This window comes from Schistocerca piceifrons, chromosome 3 (assembly GCF_021461385.2).
Source record: "Schistocerca piceifrons isolate TAMUIC-IGC-003096 chromosome 3, iqSchPice1.1, whole genome shotgun sequence".
Taxonomy (NCBI): domain Eukaryota; kingdom Metazoa; phylum Arthropoda; class Insecta; order Orthoptera; family Acrididae; genus Schistocerca; species Schistocerca piceifrons.
This window is the reverse complement of record NC_060140.1, coordinates 144,315,396-144,340,508: the sequence shown is the minus strand read 5'-3', so window position 1 is coordinate 144,340,508 and position 25,113 is coordinate 144,315,396. Positions and strand designations below refer to the sequence as shown.

The 25,113-nt window shown below is 43.9% G+C and overlaps 1 protein-coding gene across 5 annotated transcripts in view; it reads right to left on the bottom strand.

Annotated features, from left to right (window-relative positions):
- The window catches only part of LOC124788064 (bromodomain-containing protein 8), a 264,061-nt gene that overhangs the window by 6,913 nt on the left and 232,035 nt on the right, over positions 1-25,113 (bottom strand). For all 5 annotated transcript variants that reach the window (XM_047255155.1, XM_047255154.1, XM_047255157.1 and 2 more), the window contains one exon: positions 3,086-3,265. In XM_047255155.1, the coding sequence (XP_047111111.1) occupies positions 3,086-3,265 (180 nt within the window). The remainder of the gene's footprint in view (positions 1-3,085; positions 3,266-25,113) is intronic.

The window sequence follows — 25,113 nt, the reverse complement described above, 5'->3', positions numbered from 1 at the left end:
TAAGTGTCTTGCAGAGGGTTCATCGAACCACCTTCACAATTTTCTATTATTCCAATCTCATATAGCGTGCAGGAAGAATGAACACCTGTACCTTTCCGTACAAGCTCTGATTTCCCTTATTTTATCTTGGTGATCGTTCCTCCCTATGTAAGTCGGTGTCAACAAAATATTTTCGCATTTGGAGGAGAAAGTTGGTGATTGGAATTTCGTAAGAAGATTCCGTCGCAACAAAAACCGCCTTTCTTTTAATGATGTCCATTCCAAATCCTGTATCATTTCTGTGACACTCTCTCCCATATTTCGCGATAGTACAAAACGTGCTGCCTTTCTTTGAACTTTTTCGATGTACACAGTCAGTCCTATCTGGCAAGGATCCCACACCGCGCAACAGTATTCTAAAAGAGGACAGACAAGCGTAGTGTAGGCAGTCTCCTTAATAGGTCTGTTACATTTCCCAAGTGTCCTGCCAATAAAACACAGTCTTTGGTTAGCCTTCCCCACAACATTTTCTATGTGTTTCTTCCAATTTAAATTGTTCATAATTGTAATACCTAGGTATTTAGTCAAATTTATGGCTTTTCGATTAGACTGATTTATCGTGTAACCGAAGTTTAACACGTTCCTTTCAGCACTCATGTGGATGACATCACACTTTTCATTATTTAAGGTCAACTGCCACTTTTCGCACCATTCCGATATTTCTCCTAAATCGTTTTGCAGTTTGTTTTGATCTTCTGATGACTTTATTAGTCGATAAATGACAGCGTCATCTGCAAACAACCAAATACGGCTGCTCAGATTGTCTCCCATATCTGTTCATATAGATAAGGAACAGCAAAGGGCCTATAACACTACCTTGGGGAACGCCAGAAATCACCTCTGTTCTACTCTATGACTTTCCGCCAGTTACAACCAACTGTAACCTCTCTGACAGGAAATCACAGATCCAGTCACATAACTGAGACGATAATCCATAAGCACGCAATTTTACTACGAGCCGCTTGTGTGGTACAGCGTCAAAAGCCTTCCAGAAATATGGAATCGATCTGAAATCCCTTGTCAATAGCACTCAACACTTCATGTGAATAAAAAGCTAGTCGTGTTTCACAGGAACAATGTTTTCTAAACCCATGTTGACTGTGTGTCAATAGACCATTTTCTTCGAGGTAATTCATTATGTTCGAACACAATAAATGTTCTAAAATCCTTCTGCATATCAACGTTAACGATATGGGCTTGTAATTTAGTGGATTACTCCTCTTGAATATTGGTGTGACTTGTGCAACTTTCCAGTCTTTGGGTACGGACCTTCCGTCGAGCGAACGGTTGTATACAATTGTTAAGAATAGAGCTAATACATCAGCATACTTCGAAAGGAACCTAATTGGTATACAGTCTGGACCAGAAGACTTTAACTGATTTAAGTTGCTTCACTACTCCGAGGATGTTGGCAGCTGTTCTCGATTCGAATTCTGGAGTATTTACTTCATCTTCTTTTGAGGAGGCATTTCGGAAGGCTGTGTTTAGTGAATCTGCTTTGGCAGCACTGTCTTCGATGGTATCTCCATTGCTATCACACAGAGAAGGCACTGATTGTTTCTTGCTGCTAACATACTTCACATACGAGTAGAATCTCTTTGGATTTTCTGCCGGGTTTTGAGACAAAGTTTCGTTCTGGAAACAGTTATAAGCATTTCGCATTGAAGTCCGTGCAAAATTTCGAGCTTCTGTAAAAGAACACCAATCCTGGGGATTTTGCGTCTGTTTAAATTTGGCATGTTTGTTTCGTTGTTTCTGCAGCAGTGTTCGAACCAGTTTTGTGTACCAAGGAGGATCAGCTCTGTCGTTTGTTAATTTATTTGGTATAAATCTTTCAATTGCTGCCGATACTATTTCCTTAAATTTAAGCCACATCTGGTCTACACTTATATTATTAATTTGGAATGAGTGGAGACTGTCTCTCAGGAAGGCGTAAAGCGAATTTTTATCTGCTTTTTTGAATAGGCATATTTTTCACTTATTTTTCGAAACTTTGGGGATTACAATATTCAATCTTGCTACGACAACCTTGTGTTCACTAATCCCTGAATCGGTTTTGATGCTGGTTATTAACTCAAGATTATTTGTTGCTAAGAGGTCAAGCGTGCTTTCACAACCATTTACTATTCGCGTGGGCTCATGAACTAACTGCTCGAGATAATTTTCAGAGAATGCATTTAGCACAATTTCGGATGATATTTTATGCGTACCTCCAAAATTAAACATGTATTTTCGCCAACATATGAAGGGTAAATTAAAGTCACCATTAACTATTATGGTATGATTCGGGTATGTATTTGAAATCAAACTCAAGTTTTCTTTGAACCTTTCGGCAACTGTATCATCTGAATTGGGAGGTCAGTAAAAGGATCCAATTACTATTTTATTCTGGTTGCCAACAATGACCTCTGTCCATACTAACTCACAGGAAGTATCTACTTCAATTTCACGACAAGTTAAACTACTTCTGACAGCAACAAACACGCCTCCGCCAACCGTGTTTAGCTTATCCTTTCGGAACACCGTTAGACCACGAGTTGTGGAGAGAGGGGGGAAAGGGAACAGAATGTGGCACTGGCAAACCTAACCCAGATACAGGCAGAGGAAATTGCATGTGGCACACACAGAAGTGGTGGGGTGGGTTATGAAGGCGGAAATAGAATAGGAAAGCATATCAGGGAGGAGGAAGATATCAACCTCCAGCCATGGCACCGTGTCTTCCGTCTAGCCCTCTTCCCCTCCAGTTTACTCTAGCTTGTTCCATCTGCGATGGGTAAGGACAGACATGAAACGTGTTCGGCAAAGAGCTGCCACTCGGGTATGTAGGTTACTGATCCAAAATGTGTAAGAGTAAAAAAAAAAGTCACAACCTTTTTTAAAAACCTTTCAGTCCCTCAAAGCTATGAAGTTCTTATCTAAGGACACTGTATAACGTGCTTCAATTAGGACACCCTGGTTAGTCCACCGCAAAAATCTCACCATCATTAATGAAGTGTTCCTTTTGTCTGAGATATGTAGTACTAATAAAAGTACATAGCAATCTCACCTTTCTCTTTTTATGTCTTTCTGTTTCTGCTCCAGATAAACGTTTTCTTTTACCTCCTACATCTGTTTCTTCCTGCCCACTCAGTACATCCCGATTTTTATTAGCTTCAGTGGTACGTGTCTCCCGGCGGAGTGGAACTTCTCCAACTACTTGAACAAGCATCTGTGTTGTCAAAAAATCCTGAAAAATGAAAAAGTTGCGGTCATTGTAAAGCCATATTTAACATAAAGTAAACACACAAAATATGTAAATGAAAGCACAGACACAAAAGAGAAAATTGTGTACAGAATGTCAGAGAGGGGGTGTGCAACGTTTGCATCAATCTTGGAGGAGGAAGCCACAAAATATGAACTTAAATGAACACAAATCTTGACTGTTAATGTACAGAGTTCACACCAATCATGAACTGGTGCCTCAGAAGTTCAGAAATCCAACACAGAAATTTTCTGCTTATCCATTTTATTTCTTGTGTAGCTACTCCAAGGCATATCTGTAATATTTCATGGAGGTTGTAACTTATGAAATTAATGTGAAATAGGTTTTGGTAACTGATGATATAATATTTAAAGCAATGACAACAGAGTCTCTTTCACAACACTGGCACAACTGATTTCTGCATTAGTGAGTCACTGAAATGAAATCTATGATTACATTGTGAAGTGCTTTTCACAAGAAGATCAGTACAACTGGATCAAAGACTCTTTCAGTGAAAAACTTCCATCTACACTTACCACTGGGGAAAAAAAAAAAAAAAAAAAAAAAAAAAAAAAAAAAAAAAAAAAAAGAGCAATTTATTGCTCCACACCGAGAACAAAGTTCGTTTCCACATCAAGAAAGATTTTCGGATCTTGGTGAAGCAGGAACATCCTCAAGTATGTAACAAGACCCTACAACTTCTGATACTTTTTGCAACATCATAGTTATGTGAGGTAGAGTTTTCAGCACTGGAAGTCATCAACACAAAATACAGATGGCGAATAAATGTGGAGAAAGAGATGAGAGTTGCAATTTTCAACCTTGTGCCTCGATTTTAAGATCTGCAGAAGCAAGCCTGTCCTTCTATTGATTTTGTTATCAGACTAAGATGTAATAACATTAAATGCGTTCAGAGTACAAGTGCGTGTGAATACACAGTGCACCAAACACTTTTAATGATGGGCCTCTGCAGTCATTTGCCACTGTTAACACCATGACGTCGGCAACTATTACCGAAATGGGCACGTGACCATTGGCACTGGATGTTTGCACAGTGGCAGTGTGTTTCATGGGCTGAGGAATCCTGATACTTCTTCATCACACCGATGGCAGGGTGGTTGGTTGGTTGTTTCGGGGAAGAAGACCAGACAGCGAGGTCATCGGTCTCATCGGATTAGGGAAGGACGGGGAAGGAAGCCGGCCGTGCCCTTTGAAAGGAACCATCCCGGCATTTGCCTGGAGCAATTTAGGGAAATCACGGAAAACCTAAATCAAGATGGCCAGACGAGGGATTGAACCGTCGTCCTCCTGAATGCGAGTCCAGTGTCTAACCACTGCGCCACCTCGCTCGGTATGGCAGGGTGCAAATCTGTCATCTTCCGGGGGCACAGCTCCCTGACGCCTGTACTGCGGGATGGAGACCAGCTGATGGTGGCACCATTATGCTTTGGAGAACATTCAGGTGAGCATCCACCAGTGCAGTGGAGCTTGTGCAAAGCATCATAACAGCCAAGGAGTATCATACACAGGTTGCAGACAATGTACACCCCTTCATGACGGTCATTCTTCCCGATGGCAGTGGCATTTTTCAAGAAGATAATGCACCACGTCACAAGGCCAAGACGGTGACGGAGAGATTCAGGGAACTCAGTGGCAAGCTCAAATTGATGTGCTGGTCCCCAAACGTGCCAGATCTAAACTTGATTGAACACATCTGCGATGCGACTGAATGTGACATCACAGCTCATCGCGACCCCCCCCCCCCCCCTACCTCTCTGGAATTTGCGGGAATTAGGTTAAATTGTGTGTGCAGATGTGGTGCCAACAGCCTCCAGTGACCCTCCAAGACCTCATTGCTTATATGTCACAATGCATCACCACCGTTATCTGTGCCAAAGGTGTACATACCGACAATTAGGTAGGGGGTCATAATGTTCTGCTGATCAGTGTATTTACCCCTCACTTCAACTTGTTCGTCATATGTGAAAGGACCCGAAAACTCGAAAAGTTTGGAAACCACTGCTACACCCTGTGACAACAGAAGGTAAAGTGTTTAACCCCAAAGCTACACTAGTTCTAGCTGATTTGTCTGTAATATACCAACAGCCCCATTTAATTTCTGGTAAATAATGCCTCCAACATCATGACCAAGTTGGTTAATACAGTTGTCTGTTGCTCTCACTGTACCAATTGCCATTCTACTCACTCTTAAGCCTTTATTTGTACTCTTTTGTACTCTTTTTTACATGGCACATTTGGGGGGGGGGGGGGGGGGGGGGGAAGTATGGAGTTTCCTGAATACAATATCCTTTACGAAATAGACAAACTTGCTATTCAACTGTAACTGATTAATATCCTAGTTTCTCACTAGGCAAGTACACTGATCAGCTAGAACTTTATGACTATCCACCTAGTAGCTAGTATGTACACCTTTGGCACAGATAACACTGACGATGTGGTCTTGGTAGGTTGCTGGAGGGAGTTGGCACCACATCCTCACGCGTGTGTGACACACACACACACACACACACACACACACACACACACACACACACACCACCACAACCTAATTCCCATAAATTCCAGGGAGACGGACAATGAGCTCTGACGCCACGTTCAATCAAATCTCAGAACTGTGTTCCCTGAACCGTTCCATCACAGTCCTGGTCTTGTGACATGGCACATTATCTTGTTGAAAAATGCCACTGCCATCGGGAAACATGACCGTCATGAAAGGGGGCACATGGTATGCAACCTAGGCTGTTATGATGGTTCGTACGAGCTCCACTGGACCCACAGATGCTCACCTGAATGTTCCCCAGAGCATAATGATGTCATTGTCATTTGGTCTCCGTCCCACAATACAGGTGTCAAGGAGCTGTGTCCCTGGAAGATGACTGATTAGCACCCTGCCCTCGGCATTGCTGCCTGGTGACTTCGTCGACCACTGCCGATATTTCGACAGGAGCACACCCTGCCTTTCTCAAGGCACAAATGCAAGGAGGAAGCAATGTGCAAGGGAATTTAATACCTCAGTTTTATTGAAGTGTCGAAATCATAGTGTGGTTCCAATGTTTGCTAAGGTTGTGCATCATATTAATTCTCCTGTCACCCATTGCATCAAGCAACGTGCCGGTTTAGCTCTTGTTCATGAAAGGATCCACTATACTCGCTGTCAATTAGATTTTGTTTCTAAGGAATTATTTCAGCTTCATTTAATGATGGCGTCAAATGTTTCTGAATTTTCTTGGCAGTCTGACTGGGAATTTCAATCTGTAACTGCTCGTCATTCGGCGAAGTTTGAACGTTTCCATGGCTCAGTGTCTAATTCTAATTTTAATTCTCAACATTCTGTGTTCAATCTCACAGAGAAAACGTTTTACGACGGAGCTTTGTCTTTGCTGGGGAAAGGTTTGAATTTCGCACCGACACCTAAGAGTTTGCCAGTCGTTGATTTTATTAGTTCTATTGAACAGGCTGTTTATAAACTACCTTCCGAGGCTGCAGAAGAGGTTAGGAGGGAAGCTTGTTGTGTGTTGACTGGGGCCCATTCACCCAACTGTAACATTAAAGCAGCTGAGGCGGCTGCTTTACGTTCACTCGGAATGGATTCTGATATTGTTATTTTACCTGCGGACAAGGGAAATGCCACGGTTTTGTTGAACAAACTACCTTCCGAGGCTGCAGAAGAGGGTAGGAGGGAAGCTTGTCGTGTGTTGACTGAGGCCCGTTCACCCAAGTGTAACATTACAGCAGCTGAGGCGGCTGCTTTACGTTCACTCAGAATGGATTCTGATATTGTTATTTTACCTGCGGACAAGGGAAATGCCACGGTTTTATTGAACAAGCACGATTACATTCAAAGGATGCAGTGTCTACTTTCCGATTCGGCATATCGTAAAATTGGTGTTGACCCTACTAAGAGTATTGAGAGGAAGACTAATAACCTCCTGAAGAAAAGTTCTTTGTCACAGGAGACTATCAACAGTCTTAATTCTTACTGTGCTGTACCACCTAGCTTATATGGCCTCCCTAAGCTCCATATTGGTGCTCAGACATATTGTGCAGCTAAACATCTTGCTAGTTTGTTGAGCCCACTAGTAGGTAGGTGTAAACACCACATTAAGAACTCTGCAGATTTCTTACGTCGATTGCAGGGACTGCATTTGAATGACTCTGATATTTTAGTCAGTTTTGATGTGGTTTCTCGTTTCACTCGTGTTCCTCTCTCTGATTCATTGCGGCTAATTGAGGTTAAGTTTGGTGTCAAGTTAACAAATTTGTTTCGACATGTGCTGACTTACTTTTTATTGAATGGTCAGTACTACGAACAGACTAATGGAGTTGCAATGGTAAGCCCGTTTCTTTTCTTTTTTTTTTGTGGGGTTTAAGGGCGCTCAACTACTGAGGTCATTAGCGCCCAGTCACAGTTATTAGAGCACATGGAATCTAGTAAAACTCAATGGGAGGGGGGGACACCAGAAAGGCTTGACAAAGATGCAGATAAAATAAGTAAAAAAGTTAGATGTCTTCGGACAAGCCAGTCAAAGTTATAAAACGCAGAACACGAGCAGCTGCTCGAGCGTCATCAGCTAAAATATCCGGTAAAGTAGATGGCAGGGACAGGACAACACGAGATTGACTAAAGCGGGGACACGACAATAAAACATGGCGCACTGTTAATGCCTGACCACAAGGGCACTGCGGGGCTGTGTCACCGGAGAGCAGGTAGCAGTGGCTAAACCGGCAATGCCCAATCCACAACCTGGTCAGAAGGACCTCCTCTCGCCGAGATGGTCGAGAGGAGGTTGTCCAAGCAGTTGGGAGCGGTTTTACTGCCCGGAGCTTGTTTCCTTGGAGGGATGACCAAGCATCCCACCACAACTACACAAGCCTCTTACAAACATCCCCAAGAACGTCAGATAACGGGACACAATGGGAGGCTGGCCGAGGCAGGAGGACTGCAGCCTCGGCTGCAGCATCTGCAGCCTCATTCCCAGGCACTCCTACATGTCTGGGAACCCACAGAAAGCTGACAGGAGAACCATTATCGGCGAAAGAATGGAGGGACTGCTGTAGCCGTTGAACTAAGGGATGGACCGGATAGGGAGCTCCAAGGCTCTGAAGAGCACTGAGTGAGTCAGAGCAGAGTACATACGATGAATGGCGGTGGCGGCGGGCGTACTGAACGGCCTGATGGAGAGCAAAAAGCTTGGCCGTAAAGCTGGAACATTGGGCGAGGAGCCGGTATTTAAAGGTGGCGGCACCGACGACAAAGGCACAGCCGACACCATCGTCAGTTTTGGAGCCATCGGTGTAAATAAAGGTGTGACTGGCAAGTCGAGCATGAAGTTCGACAAACCGTGAGCAATACACTGCAGCCGGAGTACCCTCCTTCGGGAGTGAGCTGAGGTCGAGATAAATATGAACCGGAGCCTGGAGCCAAGGTGGTGTCAGGCTCTCACCCTCTCTGAAGGTGGTAGGGAGGGCAAAATCCAATTGTCGAAGCAGGCGACGGAAGCGGACTCCGGGGGCAGCAGGGCAGACACATACAACCCGTACTGACGGTCGAGAGAATCGGCGAAGAAGGACTGGTAAGAGGGGTGGTCGGGCATAGACAACAGCCGGCAGGCATACTGACACAGCAGTACGTCGCGCCGGTAGGTCAATGGTAATTCGGCAGCTTCAGCATAAAGACTCTTGACAGGACTAGTGTAGAAGGCTCCGGTCGCAAGACGTAACCCCTGATGGTGGATGGAGTTGAGACGGCATAAGAGGGATGGCCGAGCAGACGAGTAGACGAAGCTCCCATAATCCAGCTTCGATCGGACTATGGACCGATACAAGCGAAGCAGGACAGTGCGATCCGCTCCCCAAGATGAACCACTAAGAACTCTGAGGACATTAAGGGAACGTGTACAACAGGCCACCAAATAAGAGACATGCGGAGACCAACACAGTTTCCTGTCCAACGTGAGCCCTAGAAACTTAGTTGTTTCCACGAATGAGAGAACAACGGGACCGAGATGTAAGGATGGCGGAAGGAACGCTTTATATCGCCAAAAGTTGATACAAACCGTCTTCTCTTCAGAGAACCGGAAGCCATTTGCCACACTCCATGAGTATAGGCTGTCTAGACAACGCTGAAGGCAGCGCTCCAGGAGGCATGTTCTCTGGGCACTGCAGTAGATCGCGAAGTCACCGACAAAGAGAGAGCCTGAGACATTAGGTGGAATGCAATCCATAATTGGATGGCAAAAAGGGCTACACTCAAGACGGAGCCCTGAGGCACTCCATTCTCCTGGAGGAAGACGTCGGACAATACGGAACCCACATGTACCCTAAACTTTCGATCCGTTAAAAAGGAATCAATAAAAAGGGACAGGCGACCGCGTAGGCCCCACCTGTGCATAGTGCGGAGGATACCTCCTCTCCAACAGGTATCATAAGCCTTCTCCAAATCGAAGAACACGGCTACCGTTTGGCGCCTTCGCAAAAAGTTGTTCATGATGAATGTCAACAAGGTCACAAGGTGGTCAACAGCGGAGCGGCGGCGACGAAAGTCGCATTGGACATTGGTAAGTAGCCGTCGAGATTCAAGAATCCAGACTAACTGAGCATTAACCATGCGCTCCATCACCCTACAGACACAGCTTGTAAGAGAAATGGGGCGGTAACTAGAAGGAAGGTGTCTATCCTTCCCGGGTTTGGGTATAGGAACAAAGACGGCGTCACGCCAACCCATGGGGACTTGACCTTCGGTCCAGACGCGATTGTAGGTACGAAGAAGGAAGCTTTTGCCCGCCGGAGAAAGGTGTGCCAGCATCTGAACGTGAATGGCATCTGGCCCCGGAGCAGAGGACCGGGACAGTGCAAGCGCACGTTCGAGTTCCCGCATAGTAAAGGGGGCATTATAAGTTTCCAGATTCAGCGAGTGGAAGGAAGGTCGCCGAGCCTCTTCTGCCTCTTTCCTGGGAAGGAAGGCAGGGTGGTAATGGTCGGAGCTTGAAACCGCCGCGAAAAACCGGCCGAAGGCGTTGGAGACAGCCACAGGATCAACGAGGACCTCATTACCTGAAGTCAGGCCAGGTACCGAGGAGTGGGCCTTAATTGCTATCTTTGATGACTCTACGGCATTGCGCTCGGAGTCGTTTGTATCCAATACAATTCGCCAACGTAGGATGGCGGCGAAAGGTGCGTAAAGCACGTCGTCGAGCACGGACAGCGCCTCTACAAGCCTCGTTCCACCAGGGGACGGAAACGTGACGTGAGGAAGAGGTAGTACGAGGAATGGAACGTTCGGCAGCATTGATGATAACAGCCGTGAGGTATTCGACCTGACTGTCACAACTGAGAAAATCGTGGTCTGGAAAGGTCGCCAGGGAGGAGTAAAGTCCCCAGTCAGCTTTCGGTATGTTCCAGCTCGAAGGACGTGGGGATGGGGTGTGGTGCAGGAGACAAACGACACAGGGGAAGTGGTCGCTCGAATAGGTGTCAGAAAGGACATACCACTCGAACCGACGGGCAAGAGTGGTAGAACAGATCAAGAGGTCCAAGTGGGAGTAGGTATGAATAGAATCCGAGAGGAAAGTCGGGGCGCCAGTATTGAGGCAGACAAGATTCAGATGGTTGAAGACATCCGCCAAGAGTGAGCCTCTTTGACAGGATGCAGGAGAGCCCCAAAGGGGATGATGGGCATTGAAGTCACCAAACACTAAAAACGGCGGGGGAAGCTGAACAATCAGGTGCATCATGTCAGCCCGTTATCAGCGGATGACGATGGAGTGTAGATGGTACAAACTGAAAAAGTAAAAGCAGAAAGAGTAATACGGACAGCTATTGCTTGGAGTGGGGTGGTCAATGGGATGGGATGGTAATAGACATCGTCCCGAATGAGCAACATGACCCCACCATGAGCTGCGATACCGTCCACAGGGGTGAGGTCATACCGCTCCGAGGTATAGTGGGTAAAGGCAATACGGTCAGTCGGGCGCAACTTGGTTTCCTGGAGACCAAGGACGAGCGGACAGTGCAGGCGGAGGAGCAGTTGTAATTCCTCCCGATTAGATCGAATACCTCTTGTGTTCCAACATAACAAAGCCATCGCTAGTCAAAAAAGAGGGGGAACGAGACGGGGGAAGATCTGGTCACCTCGACGGCCGCGGAGGGCCAGGTTTCGAGGGAACAACGCTACAACTGGTGGGAGGCGGATCCTGTTCCATCGAGTCATCGCCAGCTGCGGCTGCTGTCCCTGGTTGTGTAGGAGGGGCAGCATCATTTGCCGACGAGATGCCAGCTGAGCGCCTGGCAGCAGAGCGTCCCGGCGAAACTGAGGACGGCCGGGAGCAGCGACTCACGGATGGAGCGTCAGACGAAACGCGCCGGGGTGGAGAAGGGGATAGAGACTTCTTCTTAGAGGCCTTCTTGGAAGTCTGAGGAGGCACAGGGATGGTGGGAGTGCTTCTCAGGCGGCAGGGGGGGGGAGGAGGAAGGAAGGGTGGCCCCTGGGGCAGAGGGGGCGGGGGCCACGGGGGAGGAGGATTTGGAAGGGAGGGATTTGGGAGGCAGAGGCAGAGACCCCGGATGGGGGGAGGAGGCGGAGGGGGGACAGGATAGGGGTGAGGATACCGCAGAAGGAGTGGACACAACTGAGGCAAACGAAGTGGCCAACGGCACGGGATGGAGGCAGTCATACTTCTTCCTGGCCTCAGAATAAGAGAGACGATCCAAAGTTTTGAGTTCTTGAATCTTCTTCTCCTTCTGATATGCGGGGCAGTCTGAGGATCTAGGCGAGTGGATGCCAGGACAATTAACGCACCGAGGTGGTGGGGTGCATGTATGTTCCTCACGAAGAGGACGTCCACAATCGCCACAAAGGGGCTCAGCCTCACACCGTGACGACATGTGCCCAAAGCGCAAACACCAAAAACAGCGCATAGGAGGTGGGACGTAAGGTCGCACGTCGCACCGGTAGCACATCACCTTTACCTTCTCCGGGAGAACGTCCCCCTCGAAGGCGAGGATAAAGGCCCCGGTGTCGATGCGACGGGTTTTGGGGCCGCGCTGGACTCGTCGGACGAAATGCACGCCTCGGCGCTCCAGGTTGGCCCTGAGCTCCTCATCAGATTGCAGCAGGAGGTCCCGATGAAAAATAACCCCCTGCATCCTATTCAGTGCCAGATGCGGGACAATGGATACTGGGATGTCCCCTAGTCGGTCGCACGCCTGGGGCGCCGCCGACTGTGTGGCGGAGGTGGTCTTTATAAGAACGGACCCCGAACGCATTTTGCTGAGAGCCTTGATTTCCCCGAAGATGTCATCAATGTGCTGAACAAAGAACATGGGCTTGGAGGTGGCGAACGTCCCCCCATCGGTCCGAGAACAGACCAAATAGCGGGGGAAGTACTTCGCCCCAAGCCGACGGGCCTGTCCTTCCTCCCAGGGAGTGGCCAAGGGGGAAAGGGCGGGAGAACCAGAACCAGAGACAATACTTTTCTTTTCGAAAGACTTGGCCGCAGAGCGACCTGAAACATGTTGACGTTTGATCTGCGAAACGTCCGCCCCGATACCACCCACTCCGACCAGGGGCTCTCCCCACGGGCGCCACCCAGCCTCAGCAAGGGCCACCTGGCAGGATGACCGTTGCCCCAAGGAGACGGGCATCTACTCCTTGGCCGACGTGGGGAGGGTGCAGCTCAGGTATCGGCAGTATGATCCCTGTGTTGTCAGGGGGCTACAACCTAGAGGGTACATGACGACCCCACCACAACAGGCTGGCTACCGTGCTGGATTTCGGGTGCCATGGAAAGTCCATCATGGTCGTAGATGCAGATGGGGACGCACTATGGGCGTAACTTTTACAACCCATCAGGCGTTTAGGCCCAATTTGATGAATAGTGGGTATGGTTACAACGCCGTTACAATGCTGAGTGCCAAGGTCTTAGTGCACGGAGGACCAGTGGTACACCACGTAAGGTGTCCTTCCCCAAAAGGCTCGTACTTCTGTAGAATTTTGAAAAATGGAGGTCAAACCCCAAGGGGGACCATTACATGGAAGGCCGAAACGGTTGAAACTCCTTTTAGTCGCCTCTTACGACAGGCAGGAATACTTCGGGCCTATTCTTACCCCGGACCCGCAGGGAGGGGGGGGGGGGGATAAGCCCGTTGTCACCTATTGTGGCCCATTTTATTATGGAGGACTTTGAGGAATGTGCATTGGAGTCAGCGACCTTGAAACCTACTTGTTTTTTCAGATATGTAGACAATACTTTTGTTGTTTGGCCCCATGGTAGTGAGAATTTAAACCGATTTTTGGAACACCTGAATTCAATCCACCCGAATATTCAGTTCACTATGGAAGTGGAAAAGAATGGATGCCTTCCCTTCCTTGATGTGTTGGTCAGAAGGAAGACTGATGGTATGTTGGGACATTCTGTTTATAGAAAGCCTACTCACACTGACTTTTATCTGCGAGCTGGTAGTTGTCACCATCCAGCTCAGCATGAAGGAGTACTTTGTACCTTGGTTCACGGGGCCCACATTATCTCAGACCCAGAAAGTTTGGCAGCTGTGCTATCACATCTCGAAGTCACCTTTCGTCAGAATGGTTATAGTGAGACGCAGATCAAACATGAGTTGAGCTATCGGCCTTCTGTGCAACGGATGAGTGATGATAGCAACGAAGTGGCACCTAAGTCTATGGCCTTTTTGCCTTACACAGGAAGCATTTCCAACAGGATTGGCCGTATTTTGTGGAAATATGATGTGAAATGTGTTTTTCGACCACCTTCTAAGATTAAGGTCCTGTTGGCGTCTGTAAAAGATGATCTTGGCTTGTGTAAGGCTGGTGTCTATCATATTCCTTGCAGTTGTGGCATGTCATATATTGGTCAGACAATCAGGATTGTGGAAGACCGGTGTATTGAACATAAGCGTCACACACTTACAACAGCCGAGCAAATCCGCTATTGCAGAACATTGCCTTGACGCCGATCATCCTATGGAATACAACAACATGGAGATTCTGGCCTACACGTCCAGCTATTGGGATAGTGTTATTAAGGAAGCTGTTGAAATCACACTATCAAGCAACCTTATAAACAGAGGTGGTGGATTTTGTTTAAATGCTGCTTGGAATCTGGCTCTGTCTCTCATCAAAAAACAGAGGGACAGAATTAGTGCTACCTCACCTGTAGATTAATAGTCACTATCAATATTTCTGATGTTGGTTATCTTTGGTTGTGTGTTGACTCTACGGTTACTTGTTCTGTGTGTGGTATCTTCCTTGTTTCTCCTCTGTGAACCGAGGTATTAAATTTCCTTGAACATTGCTTCCTCCTTGCATTTGTGCCTTGAGAATGGCAGGATGTGCTCCTGTCAAAATATCGGCGGTGGTCGATGATGTCACCCGGCAACAAACCCGTAAGTTATTTGAACTGTAAAACTACTCTGCAAGAACAAAGAGAAACATGACAAGAAAGGAAAGGAACTATATAAATTTCCATCACCTCTCCATGAAGTTCTTGTATATCATATTCACTAGGATTATTCCCAAATGCGCAGGAAAAAGAACTGGACTTTAATCAATCAGACGAACAAGTTGGCTTTAGAAGTAAGTATAGCACTTGCAAGTTGTGAACAAAAATGCAGAACAGAGCAATGAATCAGAATGTTTGCATTGTCTCATATTCAAATGTTTTCTGTGAGTTTTTGACTTGAGCTTCAATGCCTTTACCAATAGACATTTACAAACAAGCAGTTTTCAACCTATGTTAGGAGAAGGGGGAACATACATGTCAGTGTAATGGCTTACACTAGAATTCATCAGGATAGTGAGAAATACAAAATTTAAAGACAAGTCAGACAAGGAGACAGGAGATTACATATTGCGAAAATGATTCCCAGCAGAATATCAACAATTTATGAATAGATAGATTGCTACTTGGCATAAAGATGATAGGTTAACCCTTTCATGGGTACATTTTTTGTAGCAACTCAGTGAAGATAATTTTTTTGCTCTCCTATTAGATTTGTGATCAACTGACTATATTTTTTGATAATTTTATTTTTGTGATTTAGGAGCAAAAACTATGGTGGTACATATATCACCACAGCAACATTGTGAGGTATTAAAACTAGGGTTGTAAACTATTTTCTGCTTCCATTTTGTGGACTGTTTTGTGTTGCCATTACACACAAAAAGACAACGAATAGTGTTTACTGTTTTGTTACTGATATTAAAGTTTACTTACCACAATGTGAAAACAATAAAGTAGGAGCTGATACAGATCACAATAATGTATATTGCAGAAGCGAAGCAATGAGTTTCAACAACAGCTGATCCCACAACAAACAGAAACTGATTGTTGTACAAGTTTTCATACACCTGGTGCAGTGTACTACCACAAGATGTCAGGCACAGAGGTGGTAAGACATATTCCCCACAGCTTTAGGATACCCCTAAGTTGGTGGTAAATATGCTTCCCGAGGACCACAAATGACAGATTAATTTTGTGGTATGTATACTTCCCAAGCCCCTTCCAGAAACTACTTTGTTGGTAACCATACTTCCCAAGCACCATTAGAATACCGCTGCTTGGTGGAATATATACTCCCCACAGTCCTGAAAGCTATATTTTACAACAAACAGAAACTACAGCTGGTGCAGCAGACTGCCACTAGGTGCCAGGAGCATAGAGAAGTGGTGAAACATATTCCCATAAATGCTATAAAGAAACACACTTAATGGGAAGTATATTCTCCACGGCCCATGAAAGTGTTAAGCTGCAGACGGGAACAATTAAGACACACTTACACATAAGCTTTCAGCCACAGCCTTCACCGGAAAAATAAAGAGAAATACGCACTATTCATTCACACAAACAAGTGCACCTCATGCATAGACGACTGCTAACTTCAGCAGCTCAGACCAAAATGTCATTCTGGGCTGCGCTCCTGGAGTTGGTGGTCCTGTGTACATGAATTGTGCTTGCTTGTGTAAATGAATAGTGTGTGTACCTCTTTATTTTTCTGACAAAGGCTGTAGCCGAGAGCTTATATGAAAGTGTCTCAATTTTGCCTGTCTGCAACTTAATATGTCATCTTTACGGTAAGGAGCAATCGATTTTTTTCCTATATTGTTGATATTCCAACCTGGAGTTTCCATTGTTTTATTCCCAACAGACCTAAATAATGTTTTCAGATCCTTAAATTGGAAGTATTGGCAAAGAGAAGTCACACAGTATGTCACTCAAAATCAGTAATAAATTACAAGTTCCTCCACTGCATCTGCACCATTACTCTTTAACTCACATTTAAGTGCTTGACAAGGAGTACGCAGAACCACTTTCAGATTAATTCTCTATGGTTTCACTCTCAAATAGCATATGGGGAAAATGAAAACCTAACTCTTTTCATGCAAGTTCTGATTTCTCTTATTTTATCATGACAGTTGTTTCTTCGTAGATCTGTGGGAGTCAACAAAATTTTTCACGATTCGGAGAAGAAAGCTGGTAGTTGCACTTTCATGAAAACTTACTGCCATAGCAAAACTACTTTTGGTTTATTGATTGTCATCCCACACTGTTGCCTTACTGACACATTTGTTCTCTTGTCCCATACGGTTACTCCTTGGGTCTGCCTTAGTGCAATACTTTCATTTGCACTGCCATTAATTATATTTTTCGCTTCCTCTCTGCTGTCACAAATTTGTTTCTCCATACAGTATTTTGCAGGGATCCTACTACCCTTACTGCCTTTCCCACTTCCATGGTTAAGTCTTTAGAGCTGGTGATAACACTCCCTATAAAATTAAAGCTCATCCCTTGTTCAATTGATGCATCAACAACTTCTAATTTACATCTTACAGGTGTTTTTGATGTTACCATATTCTTTGATTTTTAGGTGAGATTTTCATGTTATGTTGCTTATTAGTTTTACTGAATTGGCGAAGTACGTTCAGTAGATAGTCATCACTATTTGCTACCAGTACAGCATCATCAGCGTAATACACAATAGTCAACAATTTATTTGTATTTTATATCCCGATTTCTTTCTTATAGCATCAATGATGTGGTCTATTATAATATTGAACAGTTGTGGGCTTAATGAGTCTCCTTGTCCAATTCCTTTTGCTGTTATAATTTCACCTGTCAATCCTTCATTTGTTTTAATTCTTGTTTTCTTACCTGTTGGAATGAATATCTGTGATGTTCACTAAACCCATTGACACACTTGTCACTTAAGGGTTGCACTATGTCCTTTTTCTAATCCCATCGAAAGCTTTTGAAAAGTCAATGAAACACAGCTAGGCTGGATTATCAAACTCTATGGATTTCTCCACTATCTGTCTTAGAGCGAAAATAACATCTATTGTGTTCCTGTTTTGCCTGAATTCTTGCTGTTGTCCTGCTATTTGTATATTATTCTATATTCTGTTTCTAATTAGTGATGTTAAGAGTCTTTTTTGTGGTACCAAGCATGGTAATTTTCCAGTAATTATCTAATATAGTGAAAGGCCCATATGGAGAATATGGATGCCACAAGACTCATTAAAATTTCTAAATGTGGATGATTACAAGGGAAATGACTGCCTGGACAACCATTCAAAAGACAGAAAGACAGGTGCTCTAGTACATCCACAGAATGAGACTGACAAAGAGTGTAAAACCTAGTCAGCAGCAGCAGAAGAAGAAAATTGCCACCACAACTTGTTTATCATACCCATTACATTCTCTAATTTCACAATGAAACAAAATGGACTACCCTTATCTGATTTTTTCACCACCAATCCTACCTGATAAGGATCCCATATTGTGAAACAATACTTCAGAAGAGGATGGACAAGCATAGTGCAGGCAGTCTCTTTAGTAGATTAGTTGCACCTTCTAAGTTTTCTGGCAAAAAAACACTGTCACTGGTAGACTTTCACAGCAACATTGTTTATGTAATGACCACAATTTAACTTAAATGAATCAACAACTTCAAATTTGTACGACTTATCTTGTAACGGAAATTTAATGGAATTTTTTCAGTAGTGCTTGTGGAGGACTTCACACTTCTTATTCTTTACGGTTGATTGTTATTCTTCAAAATAAGGAGATAGCTTGTCTAATTCTTTTTGCAATTTTTTTACAATCTTCTAATGACTGTACTAGACAGTAGACAACAGCATACGCCACAAACGATCAAAGAGAGCTGCTCAGATTGTCTCCTAAATTGTTCTTATGGTTTAAGACAGCAGTGGGACTATAACACTTTCCTGGGGAACCCCGGTGTGAATTCTGTGTCATTAGATGATTTCCTGTCAATTACTATGAACTCTGACCTTTGTGACACAAAATCACGAATACAGTTGCAGAGCTGAGACAATACTTCACTGATAGGCAATTTGAATAGAAGTCATTTGTGAGGCCATATTTTGTAGTTATCATTCTTGAATCTTTGGTTTACTGTGTCTCAGCTTCAATTCCTGTGAGGAGTAAACAATGCAAACTCAACTTGAATTACTGTTATTGTAAAATAAATAATTCATGTTTTTCTCTGGTTGATTACATGTTATAATAGTCAAACACAAACACTGAAAGGAAAAAATAAACACACTTCTTCACCATATCTGTATATTTATACATGTAAAGCACAATATTGTGAATGTTCTTTAGTATTTATTTATTTTGTTGGCCAGCATTTGGCTTACAAGTCTATCATCACACTTTAACTGATTGTTGTCGTCATCATCATCATCATCATCAAAGAGTGTACAATATTCATATACAACATTGAAAAAGATGTTAGTCTAGAGTGATGCACAAACACAGCATAGAAGCCGCATCCAAAAGTGCAGTGGTAATGCAATTAACGATCTTACACTTAAACAGTAAATAAATATTAAGGGACCAAGCCAAAAAAAGCATTAACATTAAACCTCAAAAACCAAAGCTTACTTAACAATTTAAATGGAGTACATAGGTAATAACAATAAGATAAACAAATGCAGGAAAAATGGAGAAACAGGATGGCATTCACTATGAGACTCACTGGAACACTGTCAGGATTAAGTGAAGTTTAAAAGAGGGGGAAATACTGAACTGTGTTTGGTCATTTAATATCACAGCAGGACTGTGCGCCAGATCTTTGTTGATTTTCAGGGCTTCATTTGGTAAGCAGAGGGCATGGGCCTATGGCTGCTAGCTGTGGCTTACACTCAGTGTTGTAATGGCAACCGGAATGGTTGCAGGGTTGTAGTGATGGAAACGTGGCGGGACTCGCGGAGCGGCCCGCAAACAACACAATGGGAGAGGACGGACACAACCAACAAAGGACCTTATGACACAACAAGAACAGACAACAGAGTCACGAACCAAACAAGACAACCAAGTCCACACATAAAGCAACATGAAAGTCAATACACTGTCTAATGCGAGGTGAAATGTCCTGAGACGCACGTGAGGTTAGACTGGCAGGCTGAGCGACAGGCAGGCACTTAAGTATTCGATTGGGGATGCCGCTATTGGCCGCTGCAACCACATGTTCCGCTGGGGTGCCCTCACTCTAAGTGCGGGCCAGGAGGCGCGCGCCGCCACAGCTTATGGTGCGATGGTACAGAGACCTCGATGGGTCTTCAATGTCCATGACGTCTGGCGGGGATTCAAATTCTGCGGCGCGCGGTACCAGATTCAGCACATGCTCAGCAAATCTGCAGTCACAATTTTGCAACCTCCAGCTGCATTCATGTTCAGCCAATCTATTAGTTCTGTCTTTACCTGAGTGATCAATATAACATTGTCAAAATTAGGAAATGTAATTTTTTTTGTATAACTCATGGTTGGATAGTAATTGGGTCTCTTCTTCATTATTCAAAATGCACTGGGCTGCACAATCACATTGTTTCACCTACACTTTGTGATACCTGTTCTAAGTATGGAACTGTAAACTCAAATCCTGCAACAATAGGATTTGCTACTATGTGAGGAACATCTCAGCCCAATATAGTTTCAATGGTAAAGATAAGATCCATTTCCAGCTAACAGTTGGGCACACAAAATTACTTGTCCTAATTGTCACAAGTGTACTGGTCATTCAGACAGACAAAGCAGCTAGGTTGGCTGAACATGAATGCAACTGGTGGTTGCAGAATTATGAAAAAGTTTTCTAGAGACCGCTACTATTCACAAATTTTTGTCAATTTACTTAAATTATTTACTGAAACAACAGGTTTTGAGGCACAAACCTCATCTCCAGGCAACAGTGGCAGTACAAAAATGTTTAAGTTAAGTACACATATTTATTAAAGTTGCTCTTCACAGTTTTGGCATGTGCTGTGGCTATTCTGCAGAGAAAGAGAATTCTAACCTAATATGAAGGAATATTTACTTTGTTTGTGAGCCATGGCAGTGTTGTGCTGTCCTTGGACACACTGATTGCCTGGTGGCCTGGTTGGAGATGTGAGTGCCACACTGATTCACCCAGTTTATCACTGTTTGCAAATGAGGAAAAGCCAGGACCCATGCCATGGTTGGCGAGCTGGTGCTTATACAAGGCAGTAGCAGGTATGGACCGAGGGGTGAGTCTGTAAGCATGGTTGCCATTGGAGTTTCTTACTTTATTTGGAGCCATATGCATGATGGCATCCACTGCAGCTGATTTCTTGGTTTTGACCACTGTGGCTGATTTCTTGGTTTTGAAGAGATAGCGCACCAGCAATTTGCCTTCTGGGACATTCTCACCGTGTGCAGTTTGGATTCTGGCAGCTGGAATAGTGCTTTGAACTGTGGCATATGGAATTCTAGAGAAGTTATGGTGCGTATTGTATTTATTCCCTGAGTGAATCTCACCTGTGGAGTTTGAAAGATGAGGTTTCTTTGCAACTACTGTAACCTATTTGGACTCGCGAGTGTAACTTTGCTGATTTGTTTAGTGATTTGTATTTATGTGTGTATAACAGCTGTTGTACGGGCAGTTGATCTGTTAGAACCTCCGAGCTAGTCTCGGGTTACATGAATGTTTACTTAGACAGGCCACTGACTGAAATGGTATATTTGTTTCGAACTGGGGGGGGGGGGGGGGGGGGGGTTAAGGTGACTTCAGTTTATTTATTGTGATAAACAGTAGTTATTTCAATTATTGTTTTTCTGTTTCAGATTTGCTTGTGTAAGTGAAGTCTATTGTTTAAATAGATATTTCTCTTGTCTTAAAGACTGCTTCTGTAAGAGAAACTTGCTGTTCATTACTATATATCAGGTGTAAGAGAAGATTGTTAATTCGATCATCATTCTGATTGCTTGTATACTGTGAAATAAATTTGCGATTTCTTAAAAATTTTTTTTGTTGAAGTCATCATTTTTTCTCTTGGTGTTTGAAAATTGTTTCAGATCCATATGGTGACGGATTCATGAGGGTGATTTGGATTACCCTACCTCAGGAGGGAACATCTCCAACATGAGTTGAGAGTTAGAAACACAACTGCTGAAGACACCCAATTGTATAGAGCGCATAGAGGGCACCACTATTTGTCACATGATACCGACGGTAAGCCTATCTTTGGAATGCGTCGTCATTCTCGATTAAGAGTAATCGACTGTCATTCAGCTGGCGCAACGTTGAGATCCATGTTTTGTCCAACTTAAAACTTCCTCTTTTCCATGAAAATTATTGTGGTGTATGTGAATCTCTATTGCTTCTCTATCCATGCACGCATGATAATGCGATGTTCGTGCTAGAATGCTTGTCTCATTAAATTTAATTTCATGTTTCCCACCTCGAAAAACATGCTCAGCTACGGCCGATTTTTTGATGTGTCCTAAGCAACAGTTTCTTTTATTTTGGCTAAGTGGGTGTTTACACTTCTTTTCATTGTTCCAATTTATACTTTTCCACAACTGTATGGAATTTTGTATACCCCAGGTGTTGCTAGGGGGTGTCGGGCATTTTTTGCAGTTCTTAAATATTCCTTAATCTTCTTGGTGGGTCTGAAGAATGTTTCGATCCCATACCTGGCCAGATCTTTCCCAATACAGTCCGTGACTTTATTAATGAATGGTAGGAAAACTTTTCCAGTAGGTGACCTTTGTTCCTCTTGACTTCTGCTTCTTTTCTTCTTTGATGGAGGGCTTGATCAATTTCCTTGCTGGTATATCCATTTTTCATGAAGGCTGGTCGTAAGTGATTTAATTCATCTTGCAAGTAAGCCAGGTTTCAGATTTTGTTGGCTCTGTTCTCCAAGGTTTCATGACACCTCTTTTTTTACCTAGGATAATGGATTGATTCCTTGTGGAGGTACCGATCCATGTGAGTGTTCTTTCTACATACCTTGTGTCCCAGCGTCCCATCCACCCGTTTAATTACTGACACATCCAGGAAATTGAGTTGACCGTTACTCTCTTTCTCCATCGTAAACTGTATCTTTGGGTTAATACTGTTCAGCTGCACCAAGAAGACATCCAGCACTTCCTCACCATAAGTCCACACTACAAATATGTCATCAACATAGCGGTACCATTTAGCTGGCTTTTTTCTGGCAGTCTGCAGTGCTCAGTGTTCTGAGATCTCCATAAATAAATTGGCAACAGCTGGGCTGAGAGGGCTTCCCATCGCCACCCTGTCGATCTGTTCATAAAACTTGTTGTTGTAAAGGAAGTAAGTTGTTACCAGGCAGTGTTTAAATAAAGCCACTATGTCAGTTGGAAAAATATCTGCTATATATGAAATAGCTTTGTTTACAGCCACCATGGTAAACAATGACACTACATCAAAGCTCACAAGAATATCACTTGGGCTGACGTTAATCTCCCTCTGTTTTTCAATAAAGTGCACCGAGTTTTTAATGTAACTGCTCATTCTGCCAATGTATGGTTGCAGCAAGCAGGGGAGATATCTGGCCACCTCTTGTGTTGGAGATCCTATAGCACTCACAGTCAGTCTCATCGGGACCTGTGGTTTATGTACCTATGGGAGTCCATATAGTCTGGGTGGATAAGCTTCCGATTTGCAGAGTTGTTTTTTATCATCCAAAGAAAGAGAAGATCCGACAACATATAAAAAGTTTCAGAAGGATCCTACAACCAAAATTTTGAGAAATAGCAATCAACTGGTAAAACAATCTTCTCTTTCTTCGGATGATAAAAAACAACTCTGCAAAACAGAAGCTTATCCACCCAGACTATATGGACTTCAAACATACATAAACCACAGGTCCCGAAGTGACCAACTGTGAGTGCTATAGGATCTCCAACACAAGAGGTGGCCAGATATCTCGCCTGCTTGCTGCAACCATACATTGGCAGGACGGACAGTTACATTAAAAACTCGGTGCATTTTATTGAAAAATGGAGGGAGATTAATGTCAGCCCAAGTTACATTCTTGTGAGCTTCGATGTACTGTCATTGTTTACCATGGTGGCTATAAACAAAGCTATTTCATATACAGTAGATATTTTTCTGACTGACATAGTGGCTTTATTTAAACACTGCCTGGTGACAACTTATTTCCAGTACAACAATGAGTTTTATGAACAGATCGACGGGGTAGTGATGGGAAACCCTCTCAGCCCAGCTGTTGCCAATTTACTTATAGAGATCTTCGAACAGTGAGCGCTGCAGACTGCCAAAAAAAAAAAAAAAAGCCAGCTAAATGGTACCGCTATGTTGCTGACACATTTGTAATGTAGACTCATGGTGAAGAAGAGTTGGATGTCTTCTTGGTGCATCTGAACAGTATTAACCCGAACATACAGTTTACAATGGATAAAGAGAGTAATGGTCAACTCAATTTCCTGGATGTGTCAGTAATTAAATGGGTTGATGGGGCGCTGGGCCACAAGGTATATAGAAAGAACACTCACACGGGTCAGTACCTCCACAAGGAATCAAACCATCATCCTAGGCAAAAAAGGGATGTCATGAAAACCTTGGAGGACAGAGCCAACAAAATCTGAAATCCGGCTTACTTGCAAGATGAATTAAATCGTTTACGGCCAGCCTTCATGAAAAATGGATATACCAGCAAGGAAATTGATCAAGCCCTCCATCAAAGAAGAAAACAACCTGGAAGTCAAGAGCAACAATGGTCACCTACTGGAAAAGTTTTCCTACCATTCATTAATAAAGTCACAGACCGTACCGGGAAAGTTCTGGCCAGGTATGGGATCGAAACAATCTTCAGACCCACCAAGAAGATTAAGGAATATTTAAGAACTGTTAAAGATGTCTGATACCCCCTAGCAACACCTGGGGTATACAAAATTCCATGCAGTTGTGGACAAGTATACATCAGAACAACGAAAAGAAGTGTAAACACCCGCTTAGCCAATAAAAGAAACTTTCTCTTAGGACCAGGGTGTCTACGTGGACAAGAAAAAAAAATTCCCGGATTTCCTGGTTGAAAATACAATTTCTCCCGGATGAAATTATGTATAAAGCGGGTGAAAATACATCCGTGTTAAGCAACAGTATACTTTCCCTCGAGCTGTAAAACCTATCAGTTCTTTGAATAGTGAAGGTATTATACCGGCTGAGGATGTCCCGCCACTTAAGGAAACAGGAAAAACAATGCGTTTGGAAAGATGTTTGATGTGAGACAATATAGACAGCTTTTATTTTCGAATTGCGAAAATATATACACAAATTCCACAAGTTACAGCATGGTAGCTTCCGAAGCCTTAAAATAGAGATTGCGTTGAGCGATGCACTTTTGTAAGCCAGTCATAGCTCATGTCACGTGATCTTGCTAGCGAATGACGGCAGTTATTCAGGACACGAGGCCTACGAGAAAGACAGGACACGGCGCGTACGTTACGAACGTGGGCCGAGCTCGCTCATCTCAGCAAAGTGCGTTTCTA